The sequence below is a fragment of the Suncus etruscus genome, chromosome 17 (genome assembly GCF_024139225.1).
Source record: "Suncus etruscus isolate mSunEtr1 chromosome 17, mSunEtr1.pri.cur, whole genome shotgun sequence".
Lineage (NCBI taxonomy): Eukaryota > Metazoa > Chordata > Mammalia > Eulipotyphla > Soricidae > Suncus > Suncus etruscus.
This window is the reverse complement of record NC_064864.1, coordinates 45,625,164-45,649,382: the sequence shown is the minus strand read 5'-3', so window position 1 is coordinate 45,649,382 and position 24,219 is coordinate 45,625,164. Positions and strand designations below refer to the sequence as shown.

General features: G+C 45.9%; 1 protein-coding gene across 1 annotated transcript in view; it reads left to right on the top strand.

Moving 5' to 3' along the window:
- Positions 1 to 23,731, top strand: part of ARMH3 (armadillo like helical domain containing 3) — a 252,387-nt gene extending 228,656 nt beyond the window's left edge. Inside the window, exons 25-26 of the mRNA XM_049790854.1 lie at positions 20,301 to 20,417; positions 23,521 to 23,731. Coding sequence (XP_049646811.1) covers positions 20,301 to 20,417; positions 23,521 to 23,613 — 210 coding nt within the window. The 3' untranslated portion in view covers positions 23,614 to 23,731. The remainder of the gene's footprint in view (positions 1 to 20,300; positions 20,418 to 23,520) is intronic.
- The last annotated feature ends 488 nt before the right edge of the window (positions 23,732 to 24,219 follow it).

The window sequence follows — 24,219 nt, the reverse complement described above, 5'->3', positions numbered from 1 at the left end:
CTTTGTTTAGATCCTGGCATTTCAGTTGACCTGTTGTTTGACAGGGGAAAAAATAGTGTGAGTTGTTTGTTTACCATATTCACTAAAGCAGGAAAGACATAAAGACAGATTTTCCTACAAGCTACATAACCTCAGAAATCAACTCTATGTTTTTATATATATATACAGATATATATACACACACATATATACATATATATGTATATCACATTGGCATCTGAGATGTGTGTATTATTAGGTGAGCTGACTGTGCCACTGAAATGACTACTCTTATTTGGACCAGGAAGTCAGCCCAGACTATCAGAGGTCATGGTGAGAATAGAAAGTATTTTAGATTTAAAGTAAATACAAGTAGCATGACTTGAGTATTAGTATAGGAGAAAGGTGCTTGCCTTGCATGCTGCCAACCTGCATTCCATCCCTAGCACCCCATATGGTTGCCCAAGCAGTAATAGGAGCACAGATCTAGGAGCAAGCCCTGAGCATGCCAGATGTGACCCCCCCAAACAAAAAATAAATAAAAATGAATGCAAATTGGGCAGAAAAGATAGTATCAGAGTATAAAACCTTGCATGTGACTATGGTGACCATGATTCTATACCTTGCATCACATATGGTCCCAGGAACACCTTAGGGTGGTCCAGAACTCAAAAAAAGGTGCGGGGTGGAATATAAATATATGAAAGGAAAGAACAAGGCTTTGGTGTGGGTGCTACAAGTGCCAGTACTTGGGGGCAACTTCTGGCTGGGTATTCAGGAAACATGATTGCTGCATTAAGCTCAGGGCTTCAGCATACAAAATGTGCTCCAGGGGCCGGAGAGATAGCATGAAGGTAAGGTGTTCGCCTTTCATGCAGAAGGTCATTGGTTCGAATCCCGGTGTCCCATATGGTCCCCCGTGCCTACCAGGAGCAATTTCTGAGCATGGAGCCAGGAGTAACCCCTGAGCACTGCCGGGTGTGACCAAAAACCACAAAAAAAAAAAAAGAAGTGCTCCAGGGGCTGGAGCTATAACACAGCAGTATGCAGTGTGTTTGCCTTGCACAAAGCTGACCCAGTATGGACCTGGGTTCGATCCCTGGTGTCCCATCTGGTCCCCCAAGCCAGGAGCGATTTCTGAGCACAGAATAACCCCTGAGCATCACTGGGTATGGCCTAAAAACCAAAAAAAGAAAAAGTGCTCCAGCCCTTTGGACCATCTCCCCAGCCCTGAGTTCAGCATTTTTGTCAGTTATCTCTTTCATTTTTACCTTAGTATCTTGCGGTAAATATGATATCCTCATTTTTTAAATGAGGATACTAAAGAAACTAAGCCATTTGTCTAAGTTTGTAGTTTTTACTAAAGTTCAAGATTAGTCTAGGTTTTTTTGACTCCAACATCTGAGTATTTTTTCGTCAGGCCTAGGGTTTGTGTGTGACAACCTGAGTTTGTCAGATTATCTGAAGGGACAAACCAGGAAGATGAGGACAGAGCAAGAAAATGAAAATAGCAGGGCTATTCTTAGGGGGCAGGGAAAGAGATTGGTTTAGGAGGGGAGTTGAATAAGCACCTACAGAATCTGCTTATCCCTTAGTCATAAAGGTCCCAGTTGGGGGGACTGTATAGATGGTACCACAGGCAGGATGCTTGCCTTACATGCGGCCAACCTGAGTTCGATCCCCAGCAATGCATATTATCCCTTGAGCTCTGCCTGAAGTGATTCCTGAGCACACAGCCAGGAGTAAACCCTGAGCACCTCCCCTGAGCACAGAGCTAGGAGTAAACCCAGTGTTTTCTAAAAGAAAGTCTTGGTAGGGATTCTGATACAGTTTAAAAGAGAACTATTGCTGTCCTTTCCAGCATGTAAGAAATAAGGCTTTCCACACACTAAAGGAACATAGTGACTTTTTCTCTGACGTCAAGGATTGAACCAGGGTCTCATACCCAAAAGCTGGCATTCTACCACTGAATTTATCTTTGACTCCACATAGTGGCTTATTAAGAAGAGGTTTGGGGAAGACCAGCAGAGATATAGTACAGTCAAGTAAGGTACCTGCCTTCTGCACTGCCAACCCAGGTTCTACTCACCACCATATATGGACCCCCTACCACCACTAAGAATAATCCCCGAGCACAGAACACTGCCTCTATAACCCCCACCAAAAAATAGCAGTGGCATGGGAAAGATGGCATAGTTGAGGTCCATGCTGTACACGCAGCTGACTCTACATAATCTCTGTCATCATTTGGCACCATATATTCCGGAGGCCCTCTAGCACTTTTGGGTAGTCTCCACCATTGCAGGATCAGGCATTGAACCACCAGCCTCATTGGCCAAGAATCACGAGGACACATTTCTCTGCTTACAGAGCACTGTTTGGGAGGCTCCTTAAAACCAAAAAATATGTTGTCAGTGCTTGGATGTTTCTCAGTGGCAGAATATGTGCTTCCTGTGTATGAGGTTCTTGGTTTGATCCCAGCACTGAAAAACTGAATGAGGGAAAGTTTTTAGGGTAGAAATATGGCTCAAGTGATAGAGCATAAATAAGTCTTGGTATGTTCAAGGCCTGGAGATAGTATCCTTGTCCATCCCTCCCCCTACTTACCCCTGTCCCAGGTATAGTCTGTGCCCTTAGAGCAGAATAAACAAATACCACTTGTGGCCCAGAGCCACCAGCACTATAGGAGTGCTCCCAGCAAGTGTTTTTTATTGATTTAATAGATAATATGTTTAAATGTTTCAAAATACAAAAGGTAGCAAAATATATGTCAGTTATTTTTAAAGTCATAGTTTCATTTATTTAAAAAAACAAACAAACACAGGAATTTAGTCTGGAGAGATAGTAGAGTAGCTCAACCACCGAGACTGTTGGCCAAGCACTCCCAGAATTCAGCCCCAAGCACCAATAGGTGTGGCTCCCAATCTTCCTTACACATATTGAGGTAAATATATAGATAGATACATATATCTATGTAGTATATCTAGTACAGTAAAATAATCCATATATACATAAAGAGAGAATGAGAATGAATCTAAAGTGAACGCCCTACAGTCAAGCTGGTTGAATGAAGAAATCTCGGTGGAGAGTCCAGCTTATTATTCCTCTCTGCCACTGACTGAATTTTCTCCAATTAAGTACGAATTTTAAAATGCCCATCTCATAAATTTCTGATCATCAGTCAGGCTCCACTGCCAGTGGACTTTCATTGGCAGCACACTCAGAAGTTTGTTCAGCTTGTAGGAATTCCAGGATTGCCAGTTTTTCAAGACAGAATTGCAGTCTTTGCTTCCTTGTTTTTCCCAAGCAAGATCTGTTGTGCTGTTTATTGAATGGAAATGTGTACATAGGTCTCCTCTCTTTCAGCTAGACACCCCCTTTCTTTCAAAAGTAACTTTGGGAATTTTTATTTCCACTGTGACCTATTTCCAATGAGGTATCTCAGAATTCCATGAAATATGCTCAGAAGAGTATCGTTTGCCACTTTAACATCAGAGGCCAGAAGTTCCCATGGCAGTTTTTCTATTTTAGATTGTATTAATTGGAAATGTTTTATTATTTAAGTATCACACCAGTACTTGAGTCTTTTGCACTGGTACTAAGTCCTACTTAAAGGAACGTGTAACCTTACAAATAACCCACCCAAGGAGAAGGCATCCTTGTCATGGATAGTGACCAGGTTCCATCCTTGGCACTGTTATGATCACCGTAGCACCACAGTGTGTGCCTCTAAAACAAACAGGAGACCCATCCATCTCGAAGGGAAGCTGTGGATGAGTACAGCAGGTAGGGAGTTTGCCTTGCATACAGCCAACCCAGTTTGATTTCTTATATCCCATATGGTCCCCCCAAACATTCCAGGAACAACCCCTGAGCACTGCCAAGTGTACCCCCAAAAAACGAAGGGAAACTGGCAAGCCCACAAATAGAATTTATCTTTTGCATCCAGGCAGTCCTGGATTTTATTCCTGATTTCACATAGTCCCCCAAGCACCACCAGATATGAACTCCCCAAATCTATACATAATAAAATAATTATGGGTCCAGGGTTATAGTAGAGTGGTAGGATGTTTGCCTTGCAATCAGCTGACTGGGTTTTTATCAATCCTTGGCATCCCATATGGTACCCCAAAGAGTATACTTCGCCAGGAGTAATTTCTAAGTACAGAGCCAGGAGTAGCACCCAAGCACCACAGAGTATAGCCCAAAGAAAACCAGGAAAATAATTCTGTTAGGTAAATAGGTGAAGCACCTCTCTTCACATTGTGAGTTAGGAGCAGAGGTGGAGTTTTCCTGTTAGCCTGATGATACATGGTGTGTTTTCAGGGGAAAAACCTTAATGTGAGAAGAATGAGACATGCTGTTTGTGCTGCACGGTGTCCTTCCTACCTGCAGCAAACCATAAAGAAGGAGAAGGCCTGACATGGCATCTTGTCTCCTGGCACCGCTGCTTCTTGGTGTGATTGGATGCCTTGATTGTGTGGGATAAGGAACCTGACATACTACTTCTGAAATTAGTGAAAAGAAAGCTTTTCAAGGGGCATCTAGGGCTTCAACCAAAGTCAGAGAGGTAGGGCAACTGCCCGGGGAAATTAAAGGAAGTCACTGTCACTGTTACTTTAACTAGCCATGGCCTCTGACTAATCACCCACTGTGAGGTTCATTATCTGGTCCACCTTGTTGAAAGATGGAGCCAGACTTTCAGATCAGTCTCAAGGTAGCAGAGAGGCCTGGGTAGCCTGCCTAAAAGATACAGATGAACTGGGGGAACTCGCCAACTTAATTGGTTCTGAAATTGCATTTGGTCCTAAGTATACTAGATGAAAACAGAGAAAAAGACGGGTACATATTAGATACAAGGTAGCCATGTAGGAGAAACTGCAATAGACATCATCTTTTCATTTTTTATTTTGTAATTTTTGGCCTATACCTGGTAGTGCTTAGGAATCCCCAAGGCAAGTTCAGGGGATCATACAGATGCCAGAAATTGAACCGATGATCGGTCTCATGCTGTCTGTTGGCTCCATCTTCTTTATTTTTTCTGGTTTTGAACCATGCTCTGCGATGTTCAGAAGTTACTCCTGGCTCTGCACTCAAGAATTAATCCTGATGTTGTTTGGGGGAACATATGGGATACCAGGGATCGAGCCCAGGTCAGGCATATGCCAAGCAGACTACCACTGTATACCCACTATACTCTCTCCAGGCCCTGATAACTTTTGTAGGTTAAGAGTTATGTGTTGCCTCTTCATTCTGTGTTTCCACTGTCATCAGAGTTTTGTTCCCCACAGAGAATTTCAGGAGGAGAGGGAGAGGATAAAGGGGAAGAGAGGAATCATCCAGTGGGGTTTATGGTTTGATTATTAGGTGCTATTGAAACCTTGTGGGCTTTTTAAAAGCTCTGGAGGCACATCCATAATCACTGTTCAGCATTTACTCCTGGACCTGGGCTCAGGGATCAATCCTGGATTGTGCTTAGGAACCATGTGGAGTGCTGAGACTTGAACCCGAGTTGGCAATATACAAGACAAGCACCCTACCTACTCTCTGTATTTGTTCTTTAGCCCTAATCTTGTGTACTTGGCTTCTTTTTTCTCCCCATTTTCTTTTCTTTGTTAAGACATTTTGAGCTAAGTCATTCTGAAATAGCAGCAGCAACAACAGTTTTTTTATTCCCCCCCAAAAAACCAGTAAGAATCCTTATTCTGGGGGCCAGAGAGCTAGCATGGAGGTAAGGTGTTTGCCTTGAATGCAAAAGGACAGTGGTTTGAATCCCAGCAACCCATATGGTCCCTCGAGCCTGCCAGGAGTGATTTCTGAGTGTAGAACCAGGAGTAACCCCTGAGCTTTGATGGGTGTGACCCAAAAACTTTCGAAAAAAGAAAACAGAAATAAAAATAAAAAAGAATCCTGATTCTCAGAACCTCCACTGATCTATAAATGGTATACTTCTGGGAGTCCTCGGTGCAGTAAACAAGGGATAGGGTTCAAATTCTCCAGAACTTTTCTGTGCAAAATTACAAGTATCCTCTATATGCCAAGCCAGGGCTACAAATTGGAAAAATCTTACCTACCTTTGTGGCTTTAACAGTATATAAATCCAAATCACTACTTCAGGGTGGAAGGCAGCTAAGACTGGTGTGTGCTCTGCATGTTAGATTCCATCCCCAACACTCCATAGTGCCACAGGACTGAGCACCACTAGGAGTGACCCTCAAACTACCAGATGTGGACCAAAACCAAAAACAGAATTATTATATTTTGCTTATACTTTTCTGTGTTCTTCTATAGACCTCCTGGCTAAACTAATATACTTACATGCTTGTAGCTTGACTTCACCCCCCACCCCCCATCCACAATGCATTACAAACCTAAGAAGGACAAATAGTCTCTGTTCTTACCCTCATGAACTGTTGCCTCTTTGAAAATCCATTAACACTTGAATGACAATCACTTAAGGTGAGTTTCGATAGCCAGGGAGACAGCTCAGAGAACTAAGATACATGCTTTGCAGGGGCTGGGTTTCAGTCCTGAGCACAGCATGATCCCAGAAGTACCACTGAGAACAACTCCCTAATTACTGGGCTGGGAGTACACATGTGCATCAGTATGTATGGTGGCCCCAAAACTAAAATAAACTGAGTTTCTACAAAGAGAAACTTTGTGGCCAGAGCAGTGGCGCAAGCGGTAGGGCAATTGCCTTGCATGCGCTAACCTAGGATGAATGGTTTGATCTCCTGGCATCCATATGGTCCCCCAAGCCAGGTGTGATTTCTGAGCGCATAGCTGTAAGTAACCCCTGAGCATCATCAGGTGTGGCCCAAAAAACAAAACAAAACAAAAAAACCACCCCAAAACAAAGAGATCATGGAGCCAGAATGATAGTACAACAGGTAGGATGCTTGCTTTTAATGTGACTGACCCAGGTTTGATCCCTAGCACCCCATATGAACTAGGAATAAACCCTGAGCACCACTAGGTGTGGCCCCTTCAGGAAAAGAACACTAATTCTCTTTCATGAGAGAAAGAGAGGGGTGTGTCTGTGTATGTGTGTGTGTGTGTGTGTGTGTGAGAGAGAGAGAGAGAGAGAGACAGAGAGAGAGAGACAGAGAGAGAGAGACAGAGAGAGACAGAGAGAGAGAGGAGAGTGGGAGAGAGGTGAGTGGGGGAGAGAAAATGAGAGGGGTGGGAGAGAGAGGAGAGGGAGGAAGGAGCGAGTGAACAAGTACATGGGTATATGGTATCTTTTCCCTTTCTTGCTGTTTTTCCTTCTGGTTTTGGGCCCAGGCCCCACCAGCCTTACTTTGAAATAGAGCAAAAACATTGAACAAAGGCTCTTTTTCTTTCCTGGCATTTTCTTTTTTTTCCAGCCACAAATGCTGGTGCTCAGGGGTTACTTCTAGCTCTATACTCAGGGATCACTCCTGTCAGGCTTGTGGGCTCATATAGGGTGCCAGGGATTGAACTCAGGTAGGCCACATGCAAGCTAATTGCTGTACTGTCTCTATAACTAGCCACCCCCATCCCTTTTTATTTGTTTGCTTTTGTTTTGGGGCACCCAGCAGTGCTCAGGGGTTACTCCTGACTCTGCTCAGAAATTACTCCTGGCAGGCTCGGGAGACCATATGGGGTGTTGGGGATCAAGCCTGGGTCAGCCACATGCAAGGCAAACGCCTTGCTGTACTATCACTCTGCTCCCCTGCTCCCCATCTCTTTTAAAATAGTAGAGACCTTTGAAAGGTAAAGCTAGAAGTCAAGCTCTCACTGTTTGCAGATGACATGATACTCTACTTAGAAAACCCTAAAGACTCTACCAAAAAGCTTTTAGAAATAATAGATTCATATAGCAATAGATTCATATGGCAGGCTACAAAATTAACACACAAAAATCAATGGCCTTTTTATACACTAATAATGATAGGGAAGAAATGGACATTAAGAGAACAATCCCATTCACATTAGTGCCACACAAACTCAAATATCTTGGAGTCAACCTGACTAAAGATGTGAAGGATCTATACAAAGAAAACTATAAAACCCTGCTCCAAGAAATAAGAGAGGACATGCAGAAATGGAAACACATACCCTGCTCATGGATTGGCAGGATCAACATCATTAAAATGGCAATACTTCCAAAAGCATTGTACAGATTTAATGCGATCCCTCTAAAGATACCCATGGCATTCTTCAAAGAAGTGGATCAAACACTTCTGAAATTCATTTGGAACAATAAACAACCTTGAATAGCTAAAGCCCTCCTTGGGAAAAGGAACATGGGAGGCATTACTTTTCCCAATTTTAAGCTGTATTACAAAGCAATAGTTATAAAAACAGCATGGTATTGGAATAAAGACAGACCCTCAGATCAGTGGAATAGGCTTGAGTACTCAGAGAATGTTCCTCAGACATATAACCACCTAGTTTTTGATAAAGGAACAAGAAATCCTAAATGGAGCAAGGAAAGCCTATTCAATAAGTGGTGTTGGCACAACTGGTTAGCCACTTGCGAAAAAGCGAACTCAGACCCCCAGCTAACACCATGTACAAAGGTAAAATCCAAATGGATTAAAGACCTTGATATCAGATCTGAAACTATAAGGTATATAGAACAACATGTAGGTGAAACACTCCAGGACATTGAGACTAAAGGCATCTTTAAGGAGGAGACAGCACTCTCCAAACAAGTGGAAGCAGAGATAAACAGATGGGACTATATTAAGGTGAAAAGCTTCTGCATCTCAAAGGAGATAGTGCCCAGAATACAAAGGCCACCCACTGAATGGGAGAAATTATTCACCCAATATTCATCAGATAAAAGACTAATATCCAAAATTTACAAGGTACAGAATTATACAAGAAAAAAACATCTAACCCCATCAAAAAATGGGGAGAAGAAATGAACAGACACTTTGAAAAAGAAGAAAAGGCAAATGGCCAAAAGGCACATGAAAAGATGCTCAACATCACTAATCGTCAGGGAGATGCAAATCAAAACTACTATGAGGTACCACCTCACGCCACTGAGATTGGCACACATCACAAAAAAGGAAAACAACCAGTGCTGGCAGGGATGTGGAGAGAAAGGAACTCTTTTTCACTGCTGGTGGGAATGCCGTCTAGTACAACCTTTATGGAAAGCGATATGGAGATTCCTTCACAAATTGGAAATTGAGTTTCCATACGATCCAGCTATACCACTCCTAGGAATATACCCGAGGAACACAAAAATACAATACAAAAATCCCTTCCTTACATCTATATTCATTGCAGTGCTATTTACAATAGCCAGACTCTGGAAACAACCAAGATGCCCTTCAACAGATGAGTGCTAAAGAAACTGTGGTACATATACACAATGGAATATTATGCAGCCGTCAGGAGAGATGAAGTCATGAAATTTTCCTATACATGGATGTACATGGAATCTATTATGCTGAGTGAAGTAAGTCAGAGGGAGAGAGAAAGATGCAGAATGGTTTCACTCATCTATGGGTTTTAAGAAAAATGAAAGACATTTTTAACAGTATCTCAGAGACAAGAGAGATGAGGGCTGGTAGGTGCAGCTCATGACATGAAGCTCATCACATAGAGTGATGAGGGCAGTTGGAGAGATGACTACACTGAAAACTATCATAACAATGTGAATGAATGAGGGAAGTAGAAAGCCTGTCTCGAGTACAGGTGTGGGGGGGTGGGAGGAGGGAGATCTGGGAAATTGGTGGTGGGCATGTTGCACTGGTGAAGGGGGTGTTCTTTTTTGGGGGGGGGGGTTGGGGCCACACCCAGTGTTGCTCAGGGGTTACTCCTGGCTGTCTGCTCAGAAATAGCTCCTGGCAGGCACGGGGGACCATATGGGACACTGGGATTCAAACCAACCACCTGGATCAGCTGCTTGCAAGGCAAATGCTGCTGTGCTATCTCTCCGGGCCCCTAAGGGGGATGTTCTTTACATGACTGTAATCATACAACTATGATCATATTTGTAATCACGGTGTTTAAATAAAGATAATTATAAAAAAAAAAAAAAAAGGTGGGGCCGGAGAGATAGCATGGAGGTAAGGCGTTTGCCTTTCATGCAGAAGGTCATCAGTTCAAATCCCGGCGTCCCATATGGTCCCCATACCTGCCAGGAGCAATTTCTGAGCATGGATCCAGGAATAACCCCTGAGCACTGCCGGGTGTGACCCAAAAAAAACCACAAAAAAAAAAAAAAAAAAAAAAAGGTAAAGCTCTGGGCCCAAGAGATATCAGCATGTACATGTCTGTAAATGTGCACACATACACATAAGCACAGAACATGGAGTAACCTCTGAGCATCTCTAGGTGTGAGAGTGAAAAAGGAAAGGGAGGGGGGAATAAAGGGAGAAAAAGGAAGGAAGGATGGGAAGGAGTGAGCAAAAGAAAAGAAGCAAACTGGGGCTGGAGCTATAGAGCATACAACAGGTAGGTCACTTGCCCTGCGCATGGCTGACCCCGGTTTGATCCCTGGCACCTTATATGGTTTATCCCCTAAGCTCCACCCGAAGTAACTTGAGTGCAGAGGCAGGAGGAAGCCCTGAGTGTGGTTTTGGCCCCAAAATGAAGCAAAACAAAAGAAAAGTAGCAAATAGGAAAATCTTGGCGAGGTTGTTTTTTCTGTCTACCTGGCTCTAGGCCTCCTGTAGTCAGTATCCATCAGAATATGAACCAAGTTTGGTCTTGTATAACAGGAAGTTAAGCAGACAGTATCCAAAGGAAGATAACAGTTTTTGCTGGATACCAGTTAGCATCAGAGCTCAGAAATTTTATTGTTTTGGGTCCAGAGAGATTGCACAGCGATAGGGCTTTTGCCTTGCATGTGGCCAATTCAGGATGGATGGTTGTTCGATTCCCGGCATCCCATATGGTCCCCAAAGCAGTAGTACAATGAGTAGGATGCTTGCCTTGCACACAGCCAACCCAGATTTGATCCCCAGTACCCCATATGGTCCCCTGAGCCAACCAGAAATAGTCCCTGTGCACAGATCCAGGAGTAAGCCTGAGCACTGCAGAGTGTGGCCCCCAAACACAAAATGTTAATTGTTTCTTCTTCTCCTTCTATATGCAAATCTGAGTTACTGTATGCAAACAACAACTAAAAATTCAGCAAGACTTTGACCATAATTGTTCAAAGATCAGCATATGTATCTGCTTAGATTGCTTCAGGCAGTTAATCAGTACATTGCACAGTAGAGCTGGATTTGTGCAGTGGAAATTCATTGCTCAAGTGAACACACCTTACAAGGGCACTTCAGACTGGATGAAACCTGATTTCTGAGAAATTGGAACTATGGATTATACTTGGAGGAACACAGTGACATTCATCCCCATCCTTTCAACCTTGAGCTCATCTCTTGTGCTAGACTTCTTTTCTCAGCACCAGGGCTGAGCCTTGAACAATGTGTCCTTCAGATGATGGGCCCTAATGGAGCCTGAGCTGTCAGGTCTGCAGTCACAGACCTGTCAAGACCTGTCAACTAATGGCCTTCAACAGATTCTGTCTCTAGGGCTCAGCAGGCATGATGCAGGTTCATTCTCAGGGTTGGCTCACACAGGGCTCCAGGAAGGGTAACAAGCTGTCTTTGCATGCAAGAGGCCTAGGTTCCATATGGACTCTGATACCACATGGTCCCTGAGTACCACAGGGTATTGCTTTATACCCCTGCAAAAAAAAAAAAAAAACCTGAAATAGTAATGTAAATAGGAAATGATTTTTTTCAGTCCCACCCTTCCACACCTCTTTTTTCTTTGGATCACACCCAACTGTGCTCAGGGGTTACTTCTGGATCTGCACTCAGGGATCACCCTTTGGAAGGGCTCAGGGGATCATATGGGATGCCAAGGACTGAACTCTAGTGGGCCATATGTGAAGCAATGCCCTATCCACTGTACTGTTGGCTCCTGCCCCAAAACAATTAAGTTTGTGAGTGGCCAACTAGGCCCAGGAGTGGGCTGCCAGTCTTCCTGCCAGTCTTCCTGTCAGTCTTTCTGCTAATACTTGCTAATACACAAACTCTAAAGCAGTGTGTTCTCACTTATATAGGAAGCACCTTAGTGTGTGGAAGGAGTTAATATCAAAGTATACAATTTTAGCAGTTTTTCATAAAGTGATAGTAAAATGAAAAATTATAGTAACTTAAGTCATTTGGTACTTTCTGTGGATCAAATATGATTACTACATTTTTTTTTTTTTTGGTTTTTAGGTCACACCCAGTTATGCTCAGGGGTTATTCCTGGTTCTGTGCTCAGAAATCACTCCTGGCAGGCACAGGGGACCATGTGGGATGCTAGGATTCAAACCAACATAGGTCCTGGGTTGGCTGCTTGCAAGGCAAACACCCTACCACTTTGTTATCTCTCCAGCCCCTGACTAGTACTTTTGTTTTGTTTTGGTTTTGGGCCACACCCCGTGATGGTCAGGGGTTACTCCTGGTTATGTGCTCAGAAATCACTCCTGGCTTGGGGGACCATATGGGATGCCGGGGATCAAATTGCAGTCCGTCCTAGGCTAGTGCAGGGAAGGCAGATTCCTTACCACTGCACCACTACTTTGGCCCCTGATTAGTACTTTTTATAACTGTTATTGCTTTATTTCTTTTAGTGAGAGAGGGGCAATACCCAAGATTGCTCAGGAACCACTTTTCGCTCTGTGCTGGGATGGAAGGATGCTTCTGGCAGTGCTTGGTGCACCAGGCATTGCTATGGATTGAGCCAGAGTTGACCACATGTAATTTTGCCTTCTTTAATCTTCATAAGTTCTGTTAGATCTTTTTGTGTTGGAGCCATTCCTGGTTGTTCTCAGAGGCATCTCCTCGTTTAGTGCTCAGAGGTTACTCCTAGCAGTGTTCAGGGATGCTAGGGATCACACCCAGGCATGCTTGCACTCAACTCCTTAAGCTAGAGATCTCTTTGGCCCCACAGATGAAGAACATGACTATTATGATCCCCTTTTTACAGATGAAGAAATTGAAGCTATTTTGCTCGTTGTAAGTGGTGGAGCTAAGATCCGAGTTCTGGCAGACTAATTCTCAACTATACTCTTGAGAATCATTGTTGGTCCCACTGATTTTTCAGTGCCCAGACACAAGGAGATCCAAGAGTGACCCACCAAAATCTTTGCTTGGACAGTACTGTGTGTGCAGTGCTGTGCGTCTACTTCTGGCTTTCACTTTTCTGAACTGTGACACCCAACCACACTGAATTTTAAGAAAGCCACAAAAAGGTGATGCTATAAATTAGGAATAGACCTCCCATTTCTGGGAGAGAAGATGGTGCTCTTCATATGGAAGTGCATAATCAACTTTCAGGAAATTCTGGTTAAGGCAAAGTAGAGAAACAGTGGGAGGTTGGAGAAATTGAAAACTCAAATCTGACTTCTCTCTTTAGTCCTTACCAGAATGTATAAAGGACATCATCATCCCTGTAACAAGTACAGAGAATAGTATACCCTGAGTAGGTCATTTTCTTTTTTAGGTTAGTTTTTTGGCCTCTCTTGGAGTTTTCTCTGGATCAGAAGTTTTCACTCACTCTGCTTCAGGGTTTCTCCTGGCAGTATTCAAGGGGTCACATTCATGGGATCAAACCTGGGCCTCCCACGTTCGAAGAATGCACTTGGTCCCTTGATCTCTCTCAAACCCAGGTTATTCTTGTTTTTATAGGAAAGGGCATCTTTCATTGAGGTGAGTAAGTTTCCTAGTTAGTGGGAGGAAAAAGGTGTGAGCCACTTGGCTGAGAAAAGGTATACTGTTGACTGGTCTACGGTGGTACACCACACAGTTGGTACAGTGTAGATATTGGTTGGTTTAACCTGTAGATGCTGAACCCAGAGAGATGTAACGAGTGGGGGCAGTTTCCTGTAAGTTGTATGGGATGTTTTGTTTGAGGGACATACCTGGTGTTGCTCAGAGTTTATTTCTGGTTCTGTGTTCTGGAATCACTCCTCACAGGCAATGAGGTACCATCTAAGATGCTGGAAATCGAACCTGGATTGGCTTAAGGATCGCCTGTATTTAACTTGTTATAAGTTCCTTCAAAGACCGAAGCGGGATCTCTCATCTGCTTTTACTATAATATCTGCCTTCCTCTCCTCTCTAGCAATCTGTGTGTCACACACTGTTTTTACCAGTCTACTCCATACATAGCAGTATTTCTTTTAGATATTCGACTCTAGATTCAACACTTTAGAGGAAGGGCATAGAAAGGAAAGCTTTGGCTCAATCTATGGTTCACTTAGCACCAGAATAGGTTTGTCCAAAATCCTGAACTTTTATGAGGGGTGAATTTCATTTTCCAACTTCTTGCCATGGATCAAATTCTTTCATTATTTTTCTATTTTATCTTTTTCTTTTCTTTTTTTTTTTGTTTTGTTTTGTTTTGTTTTGTTTTTGGGTCACACCCGGCGGTGCTCAGGGGTTACTCCTGGCTGTCTGCTCAGAAATCGCTCCTGGCAGGCACGGGGGACCATATGGGACACCGGGATTCGAACCAACCACCTTTGGTCCTGAATCGGCTGCTTGCAAGGCAAATGCCCGCTGTGCTATCTCTCCGGGCCTTCTTTTTTCTTTTTTTGGTTTTTGGATCACACCTGGTGGCGCTCAGGGGTACTCCTGGCTCTACACTCAGAAATCACTCCTGGCAGGCTTGGAGGACCACTTTGCTGTTTATTTCTCTGGCTCCTCTTTCATTATTTTTCTACATCAGCTTGTAGAATAAGTAATATGTAATTTTATCCCTCTCTAACTAATGGAGAGAAAAGCAAAAGCCCTGAGCAGACACAGGCCTGGGAATGCTGTGGTTTTACAGCTGCTCTCTCAGTCTATCTTTCCTTATTTTGTGAAAGAAATGGGGCTGAAAAAGCATGTTCTCTCACTAGTGACTAAACAGCCGAAATGGAGCAAAAGAGTCCAGTGGGAAAGATTAATGGAAATAATCATGAAAATTATCTAGAGCCTTTATCTTTCTTTTTGTTTTGTTCTTGGGCCACACCCATTGGTGCTCAGGGGTTACTCCTGGCTCTACACTCAGGAATCACTCCTGGCAGGCTTCAGGGATTTGGGAACTGAATGCAAGTTGGCCCCATGCAAGGCAAGTGCCCTAGCCACTGTACTGTCTCTCTGGGCTTTCATTCTTCCTTTTAACTGTTGTATATATTTCAAACCATCTAAAGATTAATTTCTCTGTGACTAGGAGTTGGGCTGAGCTAAAGCAGGATGGGTTGGAGGAGGGAATGGGATGTTATATATCTCTTTGAGAGAATGGGAAATTGGTCATGTGGTAAGCATTCATTGTAGAAGGGACTTCCTAACCTGACCCCCAAGCCTGGAAACCAGCCGATGACTGCAGCCAAAGCCAAACTACTAAATTCATTTTCCACCCTCCCTCCCTCCTTTCTTCCCTCCCTCCCTCCCTCCTTTCTCCCCTCCTCCCTTCCTTCCTTCCTTCCTCCTTCCCTTCCTTCCTCCTTCCCTTCCTCCTTCCCTTCCTCCCTCCCTCCCTCCCTCCCTCCCTCCCTCCCTCCCTCCCTCCCTTCCTTCCTTCCTTCCTTCCTTCCTTCCTTCCTTCCTTCCTTCCTTCCTTCCTTCCTTCCTTCCTTCCTTCCTTCCTTTCTTCCTTCCTTCCTTCCTTCCTTCCTTTCTCCTCTCCCTTCCCCTCTCCCCTCTTCCCTCTTCCCTCTTCCCTCCTCTCTCCTCTTCCCTCCTCTCTCCCCTCCCCTCTTCTCTTCTCCTCTCCCCTCCCCTCCCCCTCCCCTTCCTTCCCCCTCCTCTGCCTTCCTTTCTCCTCTACCCTCCCCTCTCTTCTCTTTTCCTCTCCTCTCCCCTCCTCTCTCCCCTCCTCTCCTCTTCTCCTCTCCCCTCTCCCTTCCTCTCTTCTCTCCTCCCTTCTTTTCTCCCCTCCCCATCTCTCTCCTCCTCTCCTCTCCCCTCCCCACCTCTCCCCTCCCTTCCTCCATTTTCTCCCCTCCTCTCCCCTCCCCTCCTTTCCCTTCCCTTCCTCTCCCCTCCCCTTCTCTCCCTCTCTCCCCTCCCCTCCTCTCCCTTCCCTTCCTCTACCTTCTTCTCCCCTCCCCTCCTTTCCCATCCCTTCTCTCCCCTCTCTCCCCTCCCCTTCTCTCCCCTCCTCTCCTCCCTCCCCTCTCTCTCCCCTCCCCCTTCCCCTCTTCTCCTCTCCCCTCTCTTCCACTCCCTTCTTCTCCTCCCCCCTTCTCTCCTCCCCTCCTCTCCCTTCACCCCTCCTCTCCCTTCACTCCTCCCTTTCTCTCCTCCTTTCCCCTCCCCTCTTCTTTCCTCTCCTCCTTTCCTTTTCTTTCCTTTCTGATTTTTCTGGAATTCTACACATATTTTTATTTTATTTTATTTTATTTTATATTTTTGGTATTTTGTTCACACCTGGCAGCGCTCAGGGATTACTTTTGGCTCTACGCTCAGAAATCACTCCTGGCAGGCTCTGGAACTGTATGGGATGCCCGGATTTGAACCACCATCCTTTAGCATGCAAGTCAAATGCCTTACCTCCATGCTATCTCTCCGGCCCACACATAACACTTTTAATTAAATAATAAACCTGGGGGCCGTAGAGATAGCACAGCAGTAAGGCGTTTGCCTTAGTTTCAGGACTGTGGTTCAAATCCTGGCATCCCATATGGTCCCCCGAGCCTGCCAGGAGTGATTTCTGAGGTAGAGCCAGGAGTAACCCCTGAGCGCTGCCGGGTGTGATCCAAAAACCAAAAAAATAAAAATAAAAAATAAAATAAAATAAACCTGGCAGAAAAAGACTTTCCTATCAAGTTCTGAGACAGTTAAGGTCATGTACTTAGGATTTACATACCTGATTGTCATTTCTCCCAGTCAATTTCTATGAAGGTTCGCTTTAGAAAATAGCAGTTTAGGGACCGGAAGTCCTGAGGAGCTGGTAGTCCTGAAAGCCCGAACATCAAGCCCCACCTTTAGTTACTTTTCCAGCTCTCAGAGCTTATTTGAGTTTCTGCTGTATTTCTTCTTTAGGAATATTTAGCTTGATTTATAAACTTAGTAACATGGAGCCAAGAGAGATAGTACAGCCCGTCGGGCCATTTTACACAAAGACATAGCACAGCAGGTAGGGCAATTTACACAAATAGGAACCTGGGATATAGTAGCATTTGTTTTACCTACAACTGACCTGGGTTTGATCCCTGGAACCGTATATGGTCCCCCAAGCTTTTCCAGGAGTAATCTCTGAGCACAGAACCAGAAGGAAACCCTGAACATCACTGGGTATGGTTTAAAAACAAAACCAAAAAACTCATTAACATTCCCAGATTAGACCAGCAGCAAACCAAAGTATAGCACTGGATTAGGAATCAGAAATTTCTGCTATTTCTGATTTTTATGCTTTTCGGGTTTTTGTTTGTTTGTTTTTGAACCATGCTATGTTCAGAGCTTACTCCAACTTTACTGGAAAAGAAAAGATCTATATTTTTATTATTTTTGTTTGATTTAGGAACTATTCCTGGTGCTGGGGGTAGGGGGGAGTTTCTCCTGGCTGTATTTCAGGGAACACTGGTAGGTTGCTGAGAATTGAACCCAGGATTTTTTTCATGCAAACCATATCTCTAGCACTTCTTTTTCTTTTTCTTTTTCTTTTTTTTTTTTGGTTTTTGGGCCACACCCGGCATTGCTCAGGGGTTACTCCTAGCTGTCTGCTCAGAAATAGCTCCTGGCAGGCACGGGGGACCATATGGGACACCGGGATTCGAACCAACCACCTTTGGTCCTGGATCGGCTGCTTGCAAGGCAAACGCGCTGTGCTATCTCTGAACCCAACACTTCTTTTTCTTTTCATTTTCTTTTCTGTTTTATTTGGGACCACATTTAATTATGTTCAGGGCTTATTCCTGCCTCTCTGATCAGACATCACTCTTGGTATGGCTAAGGGAACCACATGAAGCACCAGGAAAAGAACGTGGATTCAGTGCATGTAAGGCAAGCTTCCTGCTTGCTGTACTGTTGCTCCAGCCCCTGCTAGATCTTTTTCCTTTGGTTTTGGGACCACACCCAGTGATGCTCAGAGGTCACTCCTGGTCTGCACTCAGGAATTACTTCAGGTGGTGCTGGGGAACCATATGGGATGCTGGAAATTGAACCCGGGTTGGCTGTGCATGAGGCAAGCACCCTACCCACTTCACTATCACACCAGTCCATTATTTGAGCTAACTATCTCTCTGGCCTCAAGAATGTTCTGAGTTGGGTCTAGAGTACAGCAAATAGGCCACTTATCTTGCATTCAATTCACCTGGGCCTAATCCTCGGCATCCTCTATGATTTTTTTTGTTTGTTTTTTGTTTTTTGTTTTGTTTTGTTTTTTGGGCCACACCCAGTGTTGCTCAGGGGTTACTCCTGGCTGTCTGCTCAGAAATAGCTCCTGGCAGGCACGGGGGACCATATGGGACACCAGGATTCGAACCAACCACCTTTGGTCCTGGATCAGCTGCTTGCAAGGCAAACGCTGCTGTGCTATCTCTCCAGGCCCCTCTATGATTTCTTGAGCACTATAGGAGTGATCCTTTAGAGGTCTCAAACTCGAGGCCCTCTGTACAACATTTTGTGGCCCTACCCTAGAGGAATCTTTTTTTGTTTTGTTTTGTTTTATTTGTTTTGGGTCATACCCCCCCCAATGTTCAAGGTTTACTACTGACTTTGCACTCAAGGATCACCTCGACTTTGCCTCCTGCGGCCCCCAGGTAAATTGAGTTTGAGACCCCTGCTTTAGCACTATTAGGTATGGCAAAAACAAAACAAAATCCAGACAAAGAAAAGACTTCCTGGGGCCAGTGTACCTTGTACATCTCCAGCATCCCATATGGTACCTCAGCACCACCAGGAGTTATCCCTGAGCAAAACAAATATCTGTCCTGCATCAGATCTTAGCTGTTCCATTCTGACCCAGCAAGAAGAAAGCTCAGATGGACTATCAAGGCAGCCTTTCAGGGACAATTCTCTCAGGAGGGACCGTTCCAGACAGACTGATTCTCAAACTCAGCTCTTATGATATTTGCTACATGGCACCTGACACCTCTTGTTGAGGTCTGGCCCAGTTGGCTGGACCACAGGAATATTTGCAGCTCCTCAGGCTCGGTTTGGGAAAGTGTGTTATTGAGGGATTCTGTCTCTTTCTGGGCTTGAGCTTTCACTGCTGAGCCAAGACTTGGCTGTGCATGTTCCAGCCATGAGCATGGCCTACATGCTTGAGAGGCCAGTTTCCATTGTGGCTGGCTTCTGTTGCTGGGTACCAGTCCCTCTGCCAACAAAGCTAACAAATGAATTTTGGAGCAAAGGAGCCACCCAGGCAGTGGCCTAACAAAGGGAAGAAACTGGAGGTGAACCCTGGGCCAGGCCTTTGTGTTAATTACCCCTTACCCCCACACTCTGGAGACAGCCTTCCTGGGTTCTTCCTCACTTTTTCTTTCACATTTTTTGGCAGGCAGAAGTGTTTCTAGTTGACTTGGTAAAAGGAAACGTCCCCTCAGCACTCGAGCCCCTCAGGAGCCCTCAGTCCTTCTGACTGGACTTAGCAGGTTCATCCCCCTCACCTTCTCCGGAGCTAAGCACGCCCCCCACAATCATCACTCACTCATGCCTCAGAAGCTCCCATGGCTTCCCACTCAGGTCCCTTCAAGTGAAAGAATAGCTATCACCCAATTGCTGGAATGAAGTCACTCCTGCTGCTACTTTCTCTTTTCAGCCTAGATTCTGACTTACTGTTGTGTGGTGACTGAAGTCCCATTGGAACTGACTATGGTAGTCCCTTCCTTCTGGAAGCATAGAGCCATCCCAGAGAAAGTCAGAAGCATAGCTGGGAAGAATCCTGCCCTGATCAGAGCACAAGAGGGGTCTAGGAAGTGCTCCCCATACTCCTGGTCTGGGGTGCCCAAGAATTCACTCCAAAAATTGAAGAGGAGTGGGGCTGGAGCAATAGCACAGCGGTAAGGCGTTTACCTTGCATGCTGCCAACCTGGCATGGACCCGGGTTTGATCTCCGGCATCCCATATGGTCTCCTAATCCTGGCAGGACCGATTTCTGAGTGCAGAGCCAGGAGTAACCCCTGAGCTGGCTGGGTATGGCCCTAAAGCAAAACAAAACAAAAAAAAAAAAATTGAAGAGGAGGACTGAGTTGGCATTGAGGAAGGAAAACAAGTGGCAGATGGTACTAGGAACATCCTGGGACTGAAGAATATGTTTCCCAGGCAGAGAAAAGGAAGAAGATGTGATCAAGACCTACTCAGTGACCTTAATTCATGTGAGTCTCACCTGGTTCTGTTCTACAGGTGCTGGAGGTGGTTCGCGCCAACTATGATACCCTCACGCTGAAGCTGCAGGATGGCCTGGACCAGTATGAACGCTACTCGGAGCAGCATAAGGAAACCGCCTTCTTCAAAGAGCTGGTGAGGCTGCCCACTGCCTCTTGGGGGCTCATTTCCAGCCACTCTGTTTTGTGGTACAGGTGTGGCATCCAGGCTGCAGCGGGGTAGTGTGGGAAAGGCACCTGGGGTGACTTAAGGCATCTGTCGAGCAGAGAGTGAGAGAAGCAGCTGCTGAGGGCACTAGTGCCATTGGGTGGGGGTGAAAATCTGAGGTGGCACCGCACAACCCCTCAGTGCTCTGCCTGGGCCTGCACATGTGTTCCTGGTGGTAGCTCCGACCTTTCACGCTGCACGGTCCTCCGAGGAATCATTGGGAGTGATTGGTTCTCCTCCTCCTCCTTCTCCTCCTCCTGTGCAGTCTCTTCTGCCTCGGTTCATGCTGTACAGATTCTGCTCTAGGCTCCACTGAACACGAGGCTCTACCCCTAGCCCATTGCTCATCACCATCTCTACTCTCCCTGGATTTGGGATTTTGTTTGGTTTTGTTTTTTGGTTGTATGCAATGCCTGGGATTCAAACCAGGATCCTCTGAGAGCAAGTCAAGAGCTGAGAGCAAGGGGCTGGAGCGGTGGAGCAGAGCGGTAAAGTGTTTGCCTTGCTGGTGCTAGCCTAGAATGAATCATGGTTTGATCCCCCGGCATCCCAGATGGTCCCCCAAGCAAGGAGCGATTTCTGAGTGCATAGCCAGGAATAATCCCCGAGCATCACAAACAAAAACAAGCTGAGAGTAAGCTGAAAGTAAGTTAACTTAAGTTAACTTTAGTACTATTTTCTTGCTTTCCTTTTTTTATTCTTTTGGGTTTTGGGTTCACACCCAGTGGTGCTTAGGGTTACTTCTGGCTCTGCTCAGCGATCATTCCCAGCAGGGGTTGGGGGCCATATGTGGTATTAGAGGTCAAATATGTACGTGCTTCCTGCAGAGCAAGCGTCCTATGTGCTGTAGTCCTCTCTCCTTTCCCTGGTTTTTAGGTTTTATTGTGTTGTTTTTTTTTTTTCTCCCTTCGTGGGGCCACACCTACTGGGGAATGTTCCCCACATTGGGAGGCCTTGCATTATCAGGTGTGGAGTGCTCAAATTTTGAGCTTATGTTCTAGCCCTTTGAGTTACCTCCTGAGGCCCTTAATTCTCCCATGTGATGGTCTGATCTTTTCCTGCCTGTGCTCAGAGCTGCCCTCAGAGAAGTTCAGGCTGCCTGTAATCCTGCCAGTCCAGCTGCCTGGTTGTACAGAACATTCTGGCTGAGGGCTGAGATCAGGATACATCAGATCAGGTCCCAGTCCTCACTTTGCACGTCCTCAGTCCTTCCTCACAGCTGAGGCAGAACTTGAGGGAACCGAGCTTTAAAGAAGCAGGTGTTATCTGTAAATAAGGTACTGGGTTTTAGGTCTCTTTTCAGTACTTATCATAGCCTAGATTGGGTCCTGACATGACATAGCAGGTGTGAGGGATGTCCCTGGACTGGGATCATACTTTATGGGTGAGTCCATTGAGACAGGGAAGTCATTAATGGGACAGCAAAGGCTTACACAGAGGCTCCCTGGGAGCCTTAATGCAGAGAGGTGAAGAGGACAGTGGAGGAGAGAGAGAAGCTCTGGAGGAAGCCTTCTGCCTTTCACAGTATTCACAGCTGAACCTCTGAGGATAGGGTCGGATTTGGAGCTAATGAGCTGCCTGCTGTGTGCTATCCACCTGGCAGCTTCATTGAGTTCCCAGGCAAAACAAAAATCCAAGGAAGGCTCCCTGGACTTAGGGCCCAGAACATACATTCTCTTTTGTTTGTCTATTTTTGTTTTTTTTTTTTTTTTTGGGGGGGGGCTACACCTGGTGGCTCTCAGGGGTTACTCCTGGCTCTGCGCTCAGAAATCGCTACTGGCATGCTCAGGGGACCCTATGGGATGCTGGGAATCGAACTCAGGTCAGTCCTGGGTCAGCCACATGCAAGGCAAACGCCCCACTGCTGTACTATCTCTCTAGCCCAGGACATACATTCTCTTTCATCTCCCTTCTTTGGTTTTTCATACAGCATTCATGTCTGCTTCCTCCTCAAACTAGGAAATTCGGCCTTTAGCCCTATTCTCCAGAGTTGCTCCTCCCTGCTGACCCAGGCACTACTTTCTGGAAGTTCTCAGTCTGTGGGTAGAAAGCCATAAGATGGGCCGGGCGGTGGCGCTGACGGTAAGGTGCCTGCCTTGCCTGCGCTAGCCTAGGACGGACCGAGGTTCTATCCCCCGGCGTCCCATATGGTCCCCCAAGAAGCCAGGAGCGACTTCTGAGCGCATAGCCAGGAGTAACCCCTGAGCGTCACAGGGTGTGGCCCAAAAACCAAAAAAAAAGAAAGCCATAAGATGAACCATGGGGACACATTGATCTTCTGAACACTTCCCTCTGAAGTGGTAGACACTTTTTGCCATGGAAAGAGTGTTCAAGGGGGCCAGAGTGTTAGTACAGCAGATAGGGGCACTTGCCTTGCACATAGCCAACCTGAATTCAATCCTGAACAACCCACATGGTCCCCCGTGTACAAGCAGGAGTAACTTCTGAGTGCAGAGCCTGGAGTGATCCCTGAACAATGCCAGATGTGGCCAGATAGATGTGGGAGAAATGTTAGTCGAGAAGCCTGGAACTTGCTCCCTGGTCTTTGACGTCCTAGGATCCCGTTCCTGCCAAATTGCATGGATGGCAGACAGACAGGGCTATATCTTTGAACACAATTTCCCAGAAGATAAGTGGGGAGAGGGAGAGCCTGACTGATCTGACTTCAGTTTCTCTCCTTCCATCAAAACACTGAGAAGAACAGTTTTCTTTCTGCACAGCCAAGGCCTGACCTCAGCCCTCCTTTCTTTCTTCCTGTCTGTGCTTTCCCCTTTTCAGTCTCGGGCATTCTCACAAGTGCCAGAGCTTCTGAGCTCTTCTCTCCTTTTCTTTCCACTGTCATGCTCTTTTGCCTGCCTGAAAACTAGCTTTTAGGGTGCATTTCCAAAAAAAAAAAAGAAGTCTCAGATCCTATATCCTGGGTAGGGGGGGGGGCGGGGGCGGGGGCGGGGGTGTGCTTCTGGCTTGGCTATCTACGGTTTTTGTAACTGACCTTGTTTTCTCTCTGCCTGTGCCCTCCCACCTTTCCCAGGTCCGCTCTATCAGCACCAACGTCAGGAGGAACCTGGCCTTCCACACACTCAGCCAGGAAGTGCTGCTCAAGGAGTTCTCCACTATTTCCTGAGACCACGCAGCCTTCAGCAGCCACTGACTGTCCTTACCCACAAGGGGAGAGGGGCTGTCCCCCAGACTGGAGACCACACAGACACTGAGTCTCTCGGGATGGCAGCAGAGCTGGTACAGCGGGGTTCAGGAGGGGCACTCCAGAGCTATTGTGAGTGGGGGGGTGGGAACCTAGAAGTGTGGGGACTTCCAGGGTGGCTTCCTGAGAGCTCCTTCACATTTCCAGTTAAAGTCACAAGTTGTAGCTACTGATTCATGTGTAGAAGCTGTTGGGACAAATCTTAGGGTGATGCCAATACCCTGAGGGTCACTGGCTTTTTTTCCCCCCGAAACTTCTGAGAACACTCTTGAATGCAGCTTCCTCTGGGCCTGGAACTGCACTGGGCCCTGTCCCTTGTCTTTCTGGCCTCTAGCCGTCAGGGCCCTTAGCTCAGGTGCAGGGCAGGGCGAAGTGGCACCTCTTTCCTCTTTTCTAAACTCCGCACTGACTCCTGGAAGACTAGAGGTTAGAGTCCGCCCGGTGTGCCATTGCCCTGCCTGGCACCACTTTCTGGATTTGATTCTCAGCCCAGGCACTCCAGCAGCACCTCTTAGTCCAGTCTGAGCT